Genomic DNA, 16,678 nt, shown 5'->3' on the forward strand with positions numbered 1-16,678 from the left:
ATTTCAAAAAAAAAATAGAAAATGGGGTTTTCGAGATATTCACAATTTTTTTTTTTTTTTTTTTACTTTATTAGTTTAAAATTATTATTATAAAAATTTGGAAAAATTTTTTTTTTTATAAACTATAATCTAAATAGCGTATTTTATGTTCAATGAATTTTTTTCTTAGACCTTGTCTAATAAGCGAAAAAATTCATTAAAAATTTTGCAGTCCTCATTTTGCGCAGGCTCTATTTCGGAAACGCTACATTTATTATAGAAACGATCTTACAGGAGTATAGTACTCGTAAAGACCTGTTAAAAAACGAGCAGCCATCAAAAATAAAAAAGTCGAAGTTTGACCCCTTGCGAATTGGCGTAGAATGCCCCATATATACTGTTGCGCCCGTGCCGCGCGCTTCATGCGAGTCGCCCGGTAGTAAATGTCGCGCCGCGAATCGTCCTTAGTGACGCTTGTTTATGTGAATATTGATTTTCTCTGATGCTCAATTGATTATTGATTTTCCTACCAGATGTTCAGTTATACCAGATGTTCTGTTTATACCCGATGTTCAGATTTGCTCTGGGTCTCGTCTCGTTCGGACGTGTCAGCCCGAGCTCTTCTTTAATAACGGGAGATTAATAAAAGAGTTTCCTTTTCTAACAACGTGTCCTCTTTTCTTGTGAGAGTCCTGAGAAACGCGCCGCGAGTGAGTGAGTGAGTGTAAACGTGCGGCTGACGCTTGACGAGCGTAACATTTTGGGGGCTCGTCCGGGATATGATAAGACGAGCGACGAGCGCAGAGATGGATACAAGGAGTACCAAGAAAAGACTCCGAATTGATACACCTCAACATTCGTGCGAGCGGGATTCTGCGGAAGCGACGGCGATGTCAACGGTTGCCGAAACTCTTCGGACCGTCATTCAGGAGGTCCGACTCCTGCGCGAAGAACAGTCGCGGAGGGAAAGAGAGTACGCCGAGACGTTCCGTCGGCAGGAGGAAGAGCTTCGCCGTCTCCGTGGGATGAACTCCGGCGCGCAGACACAGCTAAGTCTTTCCAATAATGAAGCGGCCGGGGACTCGGGGGCGCGTGACGCGAATTTCGCAAGAGCGCGGAACGCTAGCGAAGAAGGCGCGGTCGCGGATGGCGCGACGACGCGAGTTGCGGACGGCCTCGGCGCAAAAACGCGAGACGCACACGCGAACGAGAGAACTGCGATCATGAGCGGCGCGAAAACGGGAGACGCGCACGCAGGAGAGAGAACCGCGATCGTGAGCGGCGCGGAAACACAGAACGCGAGAGAGAGAATCGCAGACGCGTGCGGCGCACAAGTGCGGTCTGTGCGCGCGAACGAAAGTGTCACGGTCGCGAGTGCAGAGCTCGGGTATAAGTTAAAACCCAACACGTACGATGGGACGGTTTCCCTACATGAATATTTTTCGCAATTAAATTTGATCGGGCGAGCAAATCATTGGGACGACGCGACGAAAACGATCGCGCTGGCGTCAAGCTTGAGAGGAAAAGCGCGTTCGGTGTTGGAAACGGTACAAGATGTCGAGCGTTTGGACTTCGCGGAATTGAAAGCAAAACTTGAATTGCGTTTCGGGGAAGGGCGGCAATTGCAGAATAGCTACGCCGCGTTTACGAATCGTAAACAGAAATTCGGGGAGGACTTGGCGACACTCGGCTATGAGATCGATAAATTGTCGCGTCTGGCGTATCCCGAGTGCCCGTTTGAATTACGCGACAAGATCGCTTGCGCACAATTTATAACTGCCGTCGCGGATAATTTTATCAGACGAGCGCGACAGATGGAAGGAATTACCTCTCTGTATGCAGCCGTTGAAAGAGCCAAGGCATTAAAGATTATTCAAGAGGATAATTGCGAGAGATTTAGGGAAAATTTCAATAAAAATTTCGCGAAAAGAGGAGTAGGGAACACGGTCGAGAAAAATGAAAAAAGAGGTGAAGAAAAGAAAAGCGAAGGAAAAAAGAAAGGGGGGAAAGGCTCGAAAGGGAATTGGCAAAGCAGCAGGTTTAGCGCCAGCCGGGGGGAGTGCTGGACGTGCGGTAAAACTGGGCATTACCGATCGGAATGCCCAAATGAAGGAAACGCGGTTTAGTTGAGCTCGAAGGGGTGGGCTCAACTTTTGCGGGAAAGCCCCCAAAAGTTTTTTCGTGCGAAAATTTTGTAGTTAATAAAAATAATAAAAATGATTTTCGTTATGATGGTTTATTGGGTGGTAAGAGGTGTTCTTTTAAGATAGATACGGGCTCCGATATTTCCATTGTAAATTCCAAAATAGTTGAAGAAGTAAAAGAAAAAATTAAAGTAGAGGGTTGTTATATGAGATATCCAACTGGAGAGAGAGTGTTCCTTTAAAATCTAAAATCAAAGTTGATGTGCAAATTGGTAAATATTCTGTTGAAATTCGTATGTTTGTAGCAGAAATTTCTGATGAATGTTTATTGGGTAAAGATTTTCTGGAAAAAGTGAATTTAAATCATGTTTTCGAATCTTTCTTTGCTGATTCTGTTTTCAACAAGGAGAAAATATTTAATTGTTCTCGAATAGAGACTTCTTCTGATGGAAACTCTTTTATCTTGAAAGAACTTCTTGCGAATAATTCCTTATATTTGAATGAATCTCAGAAAGAAATTTTTGCCCATTTTCTGAGAGATTTTCAGGATGTATTTTCTGAGGAAATAATTGCAGGAAATTGTAATGTTATTAACCATGTTATAGATGTGAAAGATTCTTCTCCCATTAAACAGATTCCCCGACGTATTCCATTTCAAATGCGTGAGGAAGTGAATAAAATTATAGAGAATATGAGGAAACAAGGGGTGATTGAGGAATCGCAGAGCCCCTGGGTATCACCCGTAGTTCTTGTTAAAAAGAAAGATGGCTCCATCAGATTTTGTGTGGATTATCGTAAAGTAAATGCTGTAACTAAAAAGGATTGTTTTCCTCTTCCCAGAATAGATAAAACTTTCGACCAATTATCAGGTAACATCTGGTTTTGTACTTTGGATTTAAAAAGCGGATACTGGCAGATTAAAATTCGTTTCGAAGATAGAGAAAAGACAGCGTTTTCTATCGATAGCGGTCTCTGGCAGTTCACTGTTATGCCTTTTGGCCTTTGTAACGCCCCCGCTACGTTTCAGCGTCTTATGGAGAAAGTTCTTAAAGATTTGTTATTTAAAATTTGTTTAGTTTACCTAGATGACGTAATTATTTTCGGTAAAAGTTTTGCTGAGATGCTAAAGAATCTTGAGACAGTGTTTTTGCGTCTTAAAGAAGTGAATTTGAAATTGAATCCTAATAAATGTCCTTTTTTTAGTAAAAGTGTAAAATATTTGGGACATATTATTTCGGCGGAAGGCATAACTACTGATCTTGAAAAGATAGCTGCGGTGAAAGATTGGCCGGTACCGCATACGAGAAAACAATTACGGAGTTTCTTGGGTTTTTGCTCGTATTATCGGAAATTCGTTAAAGGTTTTTCTTCCTTAGCAAAGTCTCTTTACTCCCTCACAGGAAACCAAACCAAATTTGTTTGGAGGGAGAAGCATCAAAGAGATTTTGAAGTGTTAAAGCAGGTTTTATCTTCTCCTCCGATTCTCTCTTTTCCTAAAAAGGAAGGAGAATTTGTTTTGAATACCGATGCTTCGAATATCGGTATTGGCGCGGTTTTATCGCAAAAACAAGAGGGGAGGGAAAGGATTATAGCTTTTTATAGTCGGGTTCTAAACAAGGCGGAGAGAAATTATTGTGTCACTCGCCGAGAGCTTTTGGATGTGGTGGACTCTGTGAAATTTTTCCGTCATTATCTTTTGGGACGGTTTGTTATTCGTACTGATCATGTTTCTTTGAAATGGCTTATATCTTTTAAGGATTTGGAAGGCCAGTTAGCCCGATGGATGGAAAGACTCCAGCAGTACGAATTTGAAGTTATTCATCGTAAAGGAAAGTCTCACAAAAATGCTGACGGTCTATCTAGGCGACGGTGTGAAAAATTTAGCTGTTCTTATTGTGAAAAGGTTGAGGAAAAAAGTATCAAGGAACAGGATAAAATGGTTGCTTGTATAATTCTTCAAGGAGAGAGCCCAGAAGTTTGGCGTAAGGAACAGACTGAGGACGCAGAAATTGCATTCTTTCTGCGAGCCAAAGAAACAGGGATCCGCCCACCACGCTCTGAAATTCCTGGTGGGAACGTTTCTTCTCAGATTTATTGGTTACATTGGAACTCTCTGGTTCTAAAGGAAGGAATCCTCTATAAGAAATGGGAAGCTCCAAATTTGAAAACAAGCTTTCTTCAGCTTGTTGTTCCCCAAAGTCGTGTCAAAGAAATTTTGGAGGAAGCTCATGATTCTCCCTCAGGAGGACATTTTGGTGTGACCAAAACTCTGGAAAAGAAAAAAGTGGTGTGCTGCCATCTGTTAGAATAACTAAATCACTAATTACGTCCCTGAAAGACTCTAGCGGGACCAACGTGGGTCCTAGTTATATACCAAAATATTGTCGCGGAACGGCGCTGCTATACAATGTAGTAGCGCTACCTGGCTTCCGGTTTTTTCACGAAAGTTCGGTTGTTCTTAAGAGAGCGTGCGTTCATTACGCTTCTGTTCGTCGTTGTAAAAGTCACGCGTGCTGCACGAGTCAGACAGACTCGTAATCTCATTGTACTTGTATTAAGCTCGCGATTTCGTGTATAGATTTCAGCGGAATTCCGGCTGAAGTAAAAAGTGAAACCTGATACATCAGGTGCTAGATTGTATCAGCATATACGCTACAGACGAACAAAGGAGATGTACTTCGCCATTATTCCCGTTATTGAAGGATGTCCGCCATTACGGACGATCTAACGACTGATGGAAATTTCAAAGCCTTGAGGTATAAAGACATACGGCTGGCGATTGAGATAAAATTCTTCCTATGGAAAATCCACAAACAAGGTAACTCTCGTTGTTCAGTTTAAGGAATCATTGATCTTGAGAATGGGCTAAGGTGCTTAAGCTAAACGGCAATCTCTGATTCCAGAACATTCAAGAGCTTCTGTATTACGTTTGGATGGTGATCACCAAAAGCGCCCGTAAATTTGTGTTGCATTTCGATCCCATCCCCGCGCCTTCTCACCTTAAATGACAAGGCCGGATGAGAAGCTACCAGCTTTAAGTACTTCTTTGAATTATTAAATTTGGTTGCAACCACGTGTAAAAGTATTTTGTATGTAAAAAATCAAGTTATTTACCTGTGGTAAATAATTCGTCAATTGTAAACTGAATATTAATAAAAAACGTTAGATATTATTATGGCCTCCAGGCCGTTCATTTATGTAAACAATGAATCAAGTTTCGAAAGGTCGTCATTAAATGCGAGTTAAAAATAATGTTTTTACGGGAGTGCAGGAAACATAGCATTATACCTTCTCATATAGGAAACATCTTTGCATATTTTGAAAACACTCTGTTTAACTTTAGAGCAATAGCGAAATTTAAGCATTGTAAATCCAAGTTTTTTAAACAATTATTGCAAATCAAACTTAGGGATGCATACTGTCATGCTCGCTTTGCACGTACGCAGGTTTATAAAGTTTCTGGAGCGATGTATCGGTGTATTCCAGCATCCGTCTGCAACTCCTTCTTTAACAGACAAGAGTGGTCACTGCATTCCTTCTGTGAGAGCTCAAAAAATAGGATAAACAAGAAATTTGAATTTTTATATTTCAAACACATGAACCAACGGAAAAACATTAGACCGATTGAATATTTTTGTAACATTTCATCGGAACACCGGGTCCTTGACAATAATAATGTAACATACTCGTTAGTGCCTTCTTTCAACCGCTCTGGTCAAAAAATTGCAATAAACATAGATCCGAAATCTTTTACCACGCCGATACTTTCCTTAATGCAACTAAATGATGGGTGGTTCGTTAATTTGTCATCCACTGATATCCCTACAGATATTCAAGGTCTTCTACAACTCGGTGAGAATTTTAGCCTTCCGGGATTGAAAATAATATAAAGAAGTTTCCTATTAAAACTCATACAACTCTTAGAAATCGATTCTCGAATATGGTGAATAGTCTTCGGGGTTACGAGGTGTAAGAAAGTGCACACGATAACGCGATGAAACATTTGTCGATTGCTACAAAGAATTTTATGGATGATAATTCTAATTTAATCTTAACGAGGGCTAACAAAGGTAACGTCACGGTAGCAATGGACAAAGACAAATATATAGCCAGTATGGAGGAACTCTTGGGAGATACAGATACTTACAAGATTGTCTCTAGAGATCCAATTAGAAAGGTAACAACTCGGGTTCGAGAACTTTTGACTAGATGGAGGAAATCAGAATTCATCTCAGACTCATTGTACAGATGGCTTTATTGTAGTGACGGAATTTTGCCGAGAGCGTACGGACTCCCGAAAATCCACAAAATTAATTGTCCTCTTAGAATCATCGTTTCATGTGTGGATAGCCCGTTGTACAATTTGGCTGCTTTTCTCCATAAAGTCATGTTTAATAGCTTTCCTAAAGGAGATATTCATGTCTCGAATAGCTTTGACTTGGTCAAAAAGCTATCCGAAACCCATATTAGAGAAGATTATACTTTAATGTCTCTTGACGTTATCTCTCTTTTTACTAACGTGCCTACGGAGATGGTTATTGACAGCATTGCAAAAAGGTGGAATTATATTTCCGAGAGTTGCTCGATTCCGGAGTCTGAATTTCTTCAGGCAGTAAGATTGGTATTAGAATCGACCTTTTTTGTTTTTAATGGAGTTATAATATCAGCAAACCTTCGGTTCTCCTATGGGTTCCCCTTTGTCACCCATAGGGGCGGATATCGTGATGCAAGACCTGGAGGTTAGAGCGCTCGGAAGCTTGAAGTTTGCTCCTTCTTTTTATAAGAGATACGTGGACGATATTGCAATGGCAGTGCCTCTTAATGAATGCACTCACGTATTAGAAACATTCAACTCATTTCACCCCAGATTGCAATTTACTATGGAGATCGGTGTGGGTGGCAAATTGAACTTTCTAGAGGTCACCATGTTTCACATAGGCGAGCATTTGCAATTTGACTGGTTCCACAAACCCACTTTTTCCGGAAGATATTTAAATTTCCTTTCTCAACATCCACTCTGTCAGAAAAAGGGCACGGTCATCGGTTTGATCGATCGAGTATTTATGCTGTCGCACCCAAAATTTCATCAAAAAAACAAGATTTTTTATCCAAATTCTGATAAATAATTGTTATCCGTTGGAATTTATTTTTGGGACGATACATGAGCGCTTGAGATTTTTACTTAATAATAGACACGTTACTAACGATGAGAGCACTGATAAAGTTCCATATTTCACGATACCATATGTTCCTGGGTTGTCTGAGAAATATAAAAATTTAACCAAGGGTCTTAATATAAAGCTCTCGTATTTCAGTCTCAATAAATTGAACAGATTTATCAGAGTTCACAAGGATACTCTCCCTGGATTATCGCATAGGAATGTCGTATATAGAATTAATTGTAATGATTGTGAGGCTTCCTATGTCGGTCAAACAAGAAAACAACTTTTAACGAGAGTTAAAGAACATAACTCGCATATCAGAAGGAGTGGTGCGAACCATTCGGTCTTAACAGACCACAGATTGTAGTATAACCATGACTTTAACTGGAAAGACGTGGAAGTATTAGACCGAGAACCGTCCCTTAGTAAACGCTTAATATCAGAAATGATTTACATAAAAAGGCAAAGAGAAGGTTTAAATTTGCAGACGGATACTGAAAATATACCAAAGATATATATTAGTGCTATCGAGGGACTTGTTAAAGTTTAGAATTATTGTTGTTACGCGGACTTGTTTTATATTATGCGTGACCTTTCCCCCCGCTTCTTTATACCGTCGATATCTTGTATAAGACAAGCGTGCCATTCTCTGTGTGAACGTCCTCTGAGACACACCGATTCCTGCAATTGATTGACGTGGCGTTGCGACTTGACTATCGTCCAGTATGTCAAACCTGTGAGTTACTTGTTTGATACCATTTTTTTATCTATTGTGTTCCTGTATGAATATTGAGAGAGAACGGCACTCCGAATTTGTCCACAGGCGTTGCGTCACAATGACAAAGACAGTACATCCGTTTGAAAATTTCCTGGCACTCCAACCAGGAAACTTCTATGCGACGATTTTCTGGAACGCGTCGGAGTGCACATCTAACTGACCAGCGATGATTTGTTGTTTACGGCAGTAGAATCTGTATGTATGTTTGCGACGATAATTTTTATATGTATGATATACGCTGAGGAGGACCCCAAAGAAGGGTCGAAACGTTCGTTCGTTCGTTAATTGACTTGTGACTGTTGATAATAAAGTTTAGCGTTTTAACGACACGCTTGTGCTCTTATTGCCCGTTTAAGGTCTTTCTTTTACATTATAGAGCCTTACTTAGTTATGAATATTAATAATTGTTTGAAAGACACGGCCGTTGTCAGTAAAAGCTATATTTCGCGTCTTTGTAAATATCTCGCGAACTCAATGCGATTGATTATAATTATATTGAATTATTTGAATTCTTCCGATACTTTGCGTTGTATATACTTTGCTCTATTTATTAATTATCGTCCCAAAAATACGATTGCGTTTTACGTTAGGAGATATTCTCTCTCCGTCCGATACTCTTTTATTTGACAAAACATGGATAAATGCGTATATATTTTAATTGTTTTAAATTAACAAACCACTCTCAGATGACGATTATCATATATGTTCATAAGCATATCATCTTTATATAAACATTATTATTAACATAAATTCAATTTCACAATCTTATTTTGACTGTTCTTTTGAATAATAATAAGCTTAAAAGTAAAAGATGTATGCATTCTTCCATTACTTATTTACTACTTCATACAATATTTTGTGAATTTATAATGTCATCGATATTAATAACTTTGTTCACATTAATGGTCTGTTCAACTGTTTAACTATTCAAGAGTGGAATTCATGTGAAATACACTCAACTCTCTCTCTTCATGTTTATAGATCTTCTGTTCTACAAAAATTATATTATTTTATAAACCTACAACGAATAGATTCTAGTTTAGGATTTCCCTGATAAACTGAAAGATTGCTGTGAGTGGATTAACCATTGATACTAATTTTATGCTTAATTGTTTATTTTATATTCATGCGATTTGTTATTGACAAGACGTTTTCTTCCTTTATCAGACTTAAGAAATTTTAAAAATCTTCTCGAAACATTTCAAAATATATTGACTAATTTACTAAACGACATCAAGTTTCCTGATCCTTAACACCATTACGTAGATCACGAGGTAAATCTGAAGAATAGTGGCCTCCTCACCGATTTCGTTCAACTTGGACTTAATCGACGCGTTTTTGCACGAAACGACCGAATCTGGCAGAAAAAAGGGTCGCTCTGCCCCGCGAAGCGAGATATTAACGGTTAAAGTTGACAGGAATCAGGTTATGATTCCTGTCATACCGACGAGATGCAGCGACTACGACCATGCCCTGCGGCCACACGCGCATGCTCAGTGGCCGCACGCGCATGCAGCAGATCACGTGACAACTGTTTGGTTGGTATAAGTCAGAAGTGTAACATAATTTGAAATGATAGTCTTTTGTTTTATCATAAGTCATTGTGTCAAAATGCAGCTGCACGAGTTTTTGGCAGTGACTCACGATAAAGACAAATTAATAAATTATTTAATAGAACATAATGTGATAAGCAACGAAATATATTGTCCGAAGTGCAATAATAAATTAAAGTTAAACATAGATAATTTCTCATTTCGTTGTCGGAAAGCATTATATGAGAAAGATAAACATAAAAAATATGTAAAGAAACAATGCACATTTAGAGGAACTGTTAGATTTAATACATGGTTCAGCAAATCTAAATTAAGCTTGGAAACAATATGCAGGATGACTGCATATTTTATTATGTTGAGACCTCCGAGACTTATGTTTATGTGCACAGAGTTGCAACTTTCTCAGCACTCGGTTGTTGACTGGATTTCTTTTTGCCGAGAAGTAAGTATAAATTAATATCCTTAATACAATGAATATATGTTCAATAGATATCTATATATTTATAGAATTTGATATGTTGATTTGTTATAATAGGTTTGCATATATTGGGCCGAAAAGAATTCGACGAAACTTGGAGGTCCCAATATAATCGTCGAAATAGACGAAGCAAAAATCGGCAAAAGGAAGTACAATCGTGGCCGAATAATCGACGGAAAGTGGATCTTCGGTGGATACGAACGTGGCACAAAAAAAATTTTTATTGTGCCAGTGCAAGACCGCACGGAAAAAACTCTGCTTGAGCTGATCAAGGAGTGGATTCTACCTGGGACGACGATAATGTCGGATTGTTGGAAGTCGTACAACTGTTTAAACAGTGAAGGCTTTCAACATCTGACAGTAAATCACTCGATGAATTTCGTCGACCCAGATACTGGTAATTACATTGCAAATATAAAGAGCAACATATGCATTCGAAATACACAACACTAAACTTTAACATTACTAATTTCTATTTGTTTGTCTATTCAGGAGCCCACACTCAGAACATTGAACGTGTTTGGAGAGAAGTAAGGGCTAATATCCCACGGTATGGAACGCGTTCTTCGCATTTAGTGGGATATTTAGCTGAATATCTCTTCAAACGCGTTCATGCTTATGAAGATCGCTTAAGCAGTTTTTTCCGTGCAATTGCGGACTTGTATCCACCGAAGACTGTGGACGATGAAGCAGATGTCTCGGAGGCTACATAACTTCAAGATTAAGTTAGATCTGCTAAACCATGTATTAAATCTAACACTTCCTTTTAATGTGCATTGTTTCTCCACATATTTTTTATGTTTACTTTTCTCATATAATACTTTTTGTCAACGAAATGAGAAATTATCTCTGTTTAACTTTAATTTATTATTGTACTTTGGACAATGTATTTTATTACTTATCACATTATGTTCTATTAAATAATTTATTAATTTGTCATAAATTTATGTTAATATCATAAATTATGTTAATTTCCACGCTTTTTCAACCGCTGGGGGGTGCGAGGGGGGGAGGCCAAAAGCCCCCCTTCGTTTTTACATGTACTTTTCATACACCAACTATTCTCTGCTTTAACAAATTATTTCTGTTACAAATATTAAGCGTTTAAGTTAACGAAACATAAATAATTTGTTAAAGCAGAGAATAGTTGGTATATGAAAAGTATACATAAATATTTACTTTTCATATATCAACTATTCTCTGCTTTAACAAATTATTTATGTTACAGATATTAAGTGTTGAAGTTAACGAAACAGAAATAAAATTGTTAAAGCAGAGAATAGTTGGTATATGAAAAGTTCATATTTACATGTACTTTTTATATACCAACTATTCCCTGCTTTAACAAATTATTTCTGTTACAAATATTAAGCGTTTAAGTTAACGAAACATAAATAATTTGTTAAAGCAGAGAATAGTTGGTATATGAAAAGTTCATATTTACATGTACTTTTTATATACCAACTATTCTCTGCTTTAACAAATTATTTCTGTTACAAATATTAAGCGTTTAAGTTAACGAAACATAAATAATTTGTTAAAGCAGAGAATAGTTGGTATATGAAAAGTATATATAAATATTTACTTTTCATATATCAACTATTCTCTGCTTTAACAAATTATTTATGTTACAGATATTGAGTGTTGAAGTTAACGAAACAGAAATAAAATTGTTAAAGCAGAGAATAGTTGGTATATGAAAAGTTCATATTTACATGTACTTTTCATATACCAACTATTCTCTGCTTTAACAAATTATTTCTGTTACAGTTATTAAGCGTTTAAGTTAACAAAACATAAATAATTTGTTAAAGCAGAGAATAGTTGGTATGTGAAAAGTACACATAAATATGTATGTACTTACCAAGCAGACAGTTGTCACGTGACCTTCTTTTGCATGCGCGTGCGGCCACTGAGCATGCGCGTGTGGCCACAGGGCATGTTCGTGGTCGCTACCAGTCGCTACATCGCGTCGGTATGACAGGAATCATAACCTGATAGTCGTCAACTTTAACCGTTAATATCTCGCTTCGCGGGGCAGAGCGACACTTTTTTCTGCCAGATTCGGTCGTTTCGTGCAAAAACGCGTCGATTAAGCCCAAGTTGAACGAAATCGGTGAGGAGGCCACTATTCTTCAGATTTACCGATCACGATTCATTCGGAGCGTGTACAGATATCCAAACGAATCAACATTAATGCATCGACAACTAATAACGGCATTATCTATACAACGGTCAAATGTCAACTTAACTCCTGAAGAGAAAGAAAAATTTCAAAAATGCATTGACCCGCTTAAACATGGCAGGTCTTCAAATTTCAAATCAACTGGAAATTAAGGACGCAAATCCTGATTTATCTTTTAACTAAACATTTGTTTATTATTGGTGGTAATATATATCTATTATATATAAATATATAAAAATTTGTATGTAAATAAATATCATACATTTGTAAAAAAGGTTCGTAATATAATGAAGTACATTTATAGCAAGACACGAATTTATAAGACAAGATTCAACATGTACGATAAGGAACTGTTGCTCAATATTTTAAGTGATGAGAAATATAGAACTATACACAATGATGGTCAAGTATTTCCACCATCTCATGCCGTTTATCGCTCTATATCTGAGAAGATTATAAATAGTGAGAATCCCACATAACGCTAAAACACATTTACACAATTTTGAAAAATGACAGAAGTGCTGTATTGAAATGTACAGTGCTGTATTGAAAGTATTTGGAATTAATAAAAGAGATACATGCGATAACTCGAAAAACAGTTCTTATAATATAACTGAATTGAATAACAGTTCTGCTTGCGAGAAAGCAGTGAAAAAGTTTCAGTTATTGATTTCAGAAAAAAAGTGGGCACAAATAAAGCCTAATAGTACAAAAAACCAAATCTCGTAACGTAATCTCTTTAAACGTAATTACATATATCATTGCAAACAAAAAAATGGACCCACATTTTTGCAGATAAAATATGGCAACAGACTAAAACCGTGCGCATTTACATTTAAGCGTAAAAAAATATATAAAAATAACGATGCTAAATGCTATGCAACATTTAGAGGTAGTTGCAACGAATGTGGTGCGAAACTTGTGGGCACTTTATATAATAAACCCGTGAAAGAAAATGATGTAATTTTTTAGTGCACGCTGAGATGTTTTTCTGCACAAGTTAGTCATAAGAAGAAAAGATAATTGAAAAATGAATTGCGAGAAAGAATTGCAACTGAGTTGGTAAGTGGCAATAAAAATGCCAACGTATGGCGTAATAAAGAAGCCAATAAAATAATGACATTTGGCGATAATATCCCACCAATTTTATATAGAACGACAATTTTGCGCAAAACTAAACAACAAGAAGAACTGTACAAACGTTTACAGCTGAAAAATACAGATCCATTAAAAAATTTACAAATCGCAAAGCACATTAGACGTGCTGGTATTATCCATAGTATAGGAATGAATCCCTTTTATTGTATACGTTCGTATACGTACTGTGACGTTGCGGCTCCGCCGCCTCGTCGCGGCGCCCCGCCGCCGTCACAAGACGCGGAATTTCGCGCACAGGGACGGACCAGGGAGGCAACGGCGAGATCTCCAGGGGTCGTAATTAATTGCGTTTCCACATTCTGATAACGTTCTTTTTTTTTTTTGCAATGTAATACTCGCGGCACCTCACCTACACCCCGGCAAACCTTCGAGGGAGTACGTGGCGAGGAAAATCACGGACGATCGATGACCCGGGAGGGGTGGCAAACGCGGAAGCAGCAGAGATCGCGGGCTGGCGAGAGCAGCGCGGCAGGCGGGCGGCACGTACGGCAGCGACGGACGAGGCCGCCGATAGCGGGGCCCCAAGCGCATGGGTGAACACCCGGCTTCAGCAAAGGATCTCTACAAAACATCGACCTACGGGGTGACTGATCACCGCCCCAGGGTCAAACCGGAGACACACCGGCGAGAACCGAATTCCGTCCGCTGCTAAGGACAGAATTGAGGAGTCGCACGCCGCCGAGGGACCGCTGCACGCCCCCGAAGGATCTCGTATCGACAGCACTGCGCCGGGACACCGCGGGCTTGCAAGCTCGCGCCCGATTGGCTCGCGCGCCCCTCAGGAAGGGGTACCGTATCGATTCCGCAATCGAGCGGGTCTAGCGTTTTCACTCTCTGGTCGTCCGTCGGCGAGAATCGTTTTGTAAGATACGCGATAGCCACCCCGAGTCGGGTATTTCGATATTCGTCTGGAGGATCGAGGATCGTGGTGGAAGGCGACGGCGAGGAGCCCAGGAGGAGGCGTATTCCCGGTGAGGTTGCCCGTACATCGCGATATGTAAAGCCACGACACCGCCCTCCGGTACACGCTCTCGCTCGGGATAACGTATGTTAAGATTGAGTGTAATTTCGCGATCGATAACGAGAGCGAAGGGCCTCGGGATGGTATCGTGGCCGCGGAACCGTGGTACCAGCGTTGTGGCAAATCCCTGGAGATCGCGATAGACGTTGATGCATTCGATATCGCGAGTATATTGCGTTGTCCTCGCGACCTGGGTGTACGGCCGCATATGGGCCGGTAGTTCGTCAATTGCGTTCCGTTTCTTCGCGTCGAGAAATTCTGGTGTTCGAGCGTCGGTGCTGGCGTATCGAGTATCGATTTGTGTTCGGATCTCGCTATTACGGGTTGACAATTGTGCTCTCGCGTTGGGAAACTTCGCGTCCGGTATTACTTGCGTTGCGTCCTATACTCGCGCTAAGAAATTCCCGGCGTTCACACGCTTCGTGCGTTTAGGTGTTAATTGCGTAGTTCTTCCTGGCGTTCCGTGGATATTAGATACGCACTTCGAGTCAAGGGTGGTGTGGCCTTCTCCACACCTGGCGCCCAACATTATTAGCGATATCGCGACTCGCTTGGTTGAATGACTCGGCGCCTCCCCGTTGCGCCCGAGTCGAATATCTCGCGTTAAGTTAAGATACCATTGCGACAGAGTTTTTGTACGGTCCCGGACGTGGTTTCCAGCAATCCAAGCGTGACGCACCATTATTTCGCGACATTTTGTGTTGAACCTCACTCTCGTGAGTGATATTAAGCGTCTTATTATTATTCACATTATTCATATAATATTATTAATTGTTTGTGAGAATAAAACCTTCAGCGGGTTTATTAGAGACCCAATTAATACTCCGTGGGTGTCTCGCGTCCGCAGTAATATTAGTTCTGTTAAATGAATCTCGACACCCCGCCACCGGCTATTCTTAATTTATTTATCGAAATTATCTTGTGTGTGTGTGTGTGTGTGTGTGTGTGTGTGTGTGTGTTTGATCGAAGCCGGATGGATAAACGTTGTTATTTTCCCGACAACCAGTACTCAATAAATGTTATATTCTTTATTATCTGACTGAGTATGCAATTAAAGTGTCACCCCGCCGAGTATCGCGCCGCCCTTCATTAACCCCGCCCGTGATTAGGTCAAGCTAGCCGATTCCACGCACCTCCACACTTCGTCTTGCGTCTCGTTTAGGTTTTCGCGATTTCGTGGACGCGAAGGTACGCGTCTAACATTCGGAACATTTCGTGGAGTATCGGAGGTGCGAGGAAATCACTGGAGAGGTCAACCATCCCGCTCTCCTAAGTCCTTTTGATCCGGCTCACGTCCCAGAGCGGTCCGGGAGTGCAAAAAGTCGTGACAGTACATACATACACGCGTCCCCGCGTGCATCTAGTGCGCGACGAGGATTCAAAAATCTTCATCTCCCTCTCGTCCTCGTCCGTTCATCTCGACTGGAGGAATGGCAGAACTAATGGACACAGTAAGTATTACAAAATCTTAAAATCTCGGGTACTCGCAAATCGTCGCGTTGCGTAAAAGATCCATGATGTGATCTCGCTTCGCGTATACTTGGCGCGAGACATTAACCGTATCTCTTGATTTATTATAATCAAAATATAATAATATATATTGTATGTACTGAGCTCAAGAGCAACAGCTAATGTACAAAACAGCCCATAAAGATAAGAACGGTCTTATAGCAATAGATGTTACAGGAAGTATAAGAAAGAAATTACGTCTTCCTAATAACAAAAAATCTCCACATTTATTCCTATATGAATGCGTTTGCGCTTCTAAACTTGGCAATTTTCCAGTTTTCCAAATAGTATCCGCAAAGCAAGATGCAGCCATAATAAGCTATTTCTTTTCGGAAATTATAAAAAATGATGCTTCGAAATCTCGAATTGTCGTAACGGATTTTGGAAAGGCAATTTTAATTGCTGTTGCTCGCATATTTGCAAATTGTAATGATATAAGTCATTATTTAGAAGTATGTTATAAGATTATTAATAATAATTATATAGATATTCTATCATGTTACATGAGATAGATGTGAGCCATTTTATAGCTAAGATTGCTAAATAGAATTGTCTAAAAGGCTGAGCGATTAAAATACGCCAATTTTTCCTAAGATGCTTAAAAAAAAAATTATATCAGATAAATAACTTTAATGAAACATATGAATTTCTGAAATCCATATTAATCGTAGCGTTAAGCGAAGAAACAGGCTATGACAATAATACATGATA

General features: G+C 39.4%; 1 protein-coding gene and 1 pseudogene across 2 annotated transcripts; both read left to right on the forward strand.

Annotated features, from left to right (window-relative positions):
- Positions 1–384: 384 nt before the first annotated feature.
- LOC143907578 (uncharacterized) lies at positions 385–8,114 on the forward strand (annotated as a pseudogene). Its single transcript, XR_013259895.1, has 2 exons — positions 385–4,941; positions 5,027–8,114. The product of XR_013259895.1 is annotated as an uncharacterized LOC143907578 (transcript).
- Positions 8,115–9,336: 1,222 nt separating this feature from the next.
- LOC143907579 (uncharacterized) lies at positions 9,337–11,188 on the forward strand. Its single transcript, XM_077424419.1, has 3 exons — positions 9,337–10,058; positions 10,152–10,491; positions 10,587–11,188. The coding sequence occupies exons 1-3, from the start codon at positions 9,636–9,638 to the stop codon at positions 10,805–10,807; spliced, it is 984 nt and encodes a 327-aa protein (XP_077280545.1). The 5' UTR covers positions 9,337–9,635; the 3' UTR covers positions 10,808–11,188.
- Positions 11,189–16,678: the final 5,490 nt, after the last annotated feature.

Source organism: Temnothorax americanus, unplaced genomic scaffold, assembly GCF_048541705.1.
Source record: "Temnothorax americanus isolate GAGA-0224 unplaced genomic scaffold, ASM4854170v1 Scaffold84, whole genome shotgun sequence".
NCBI lineage: Eukaryota > Metazoa > Arthropoda > Insecta > Hymenoptera > Formicidae > Temnothorax > Temnothorax americanus.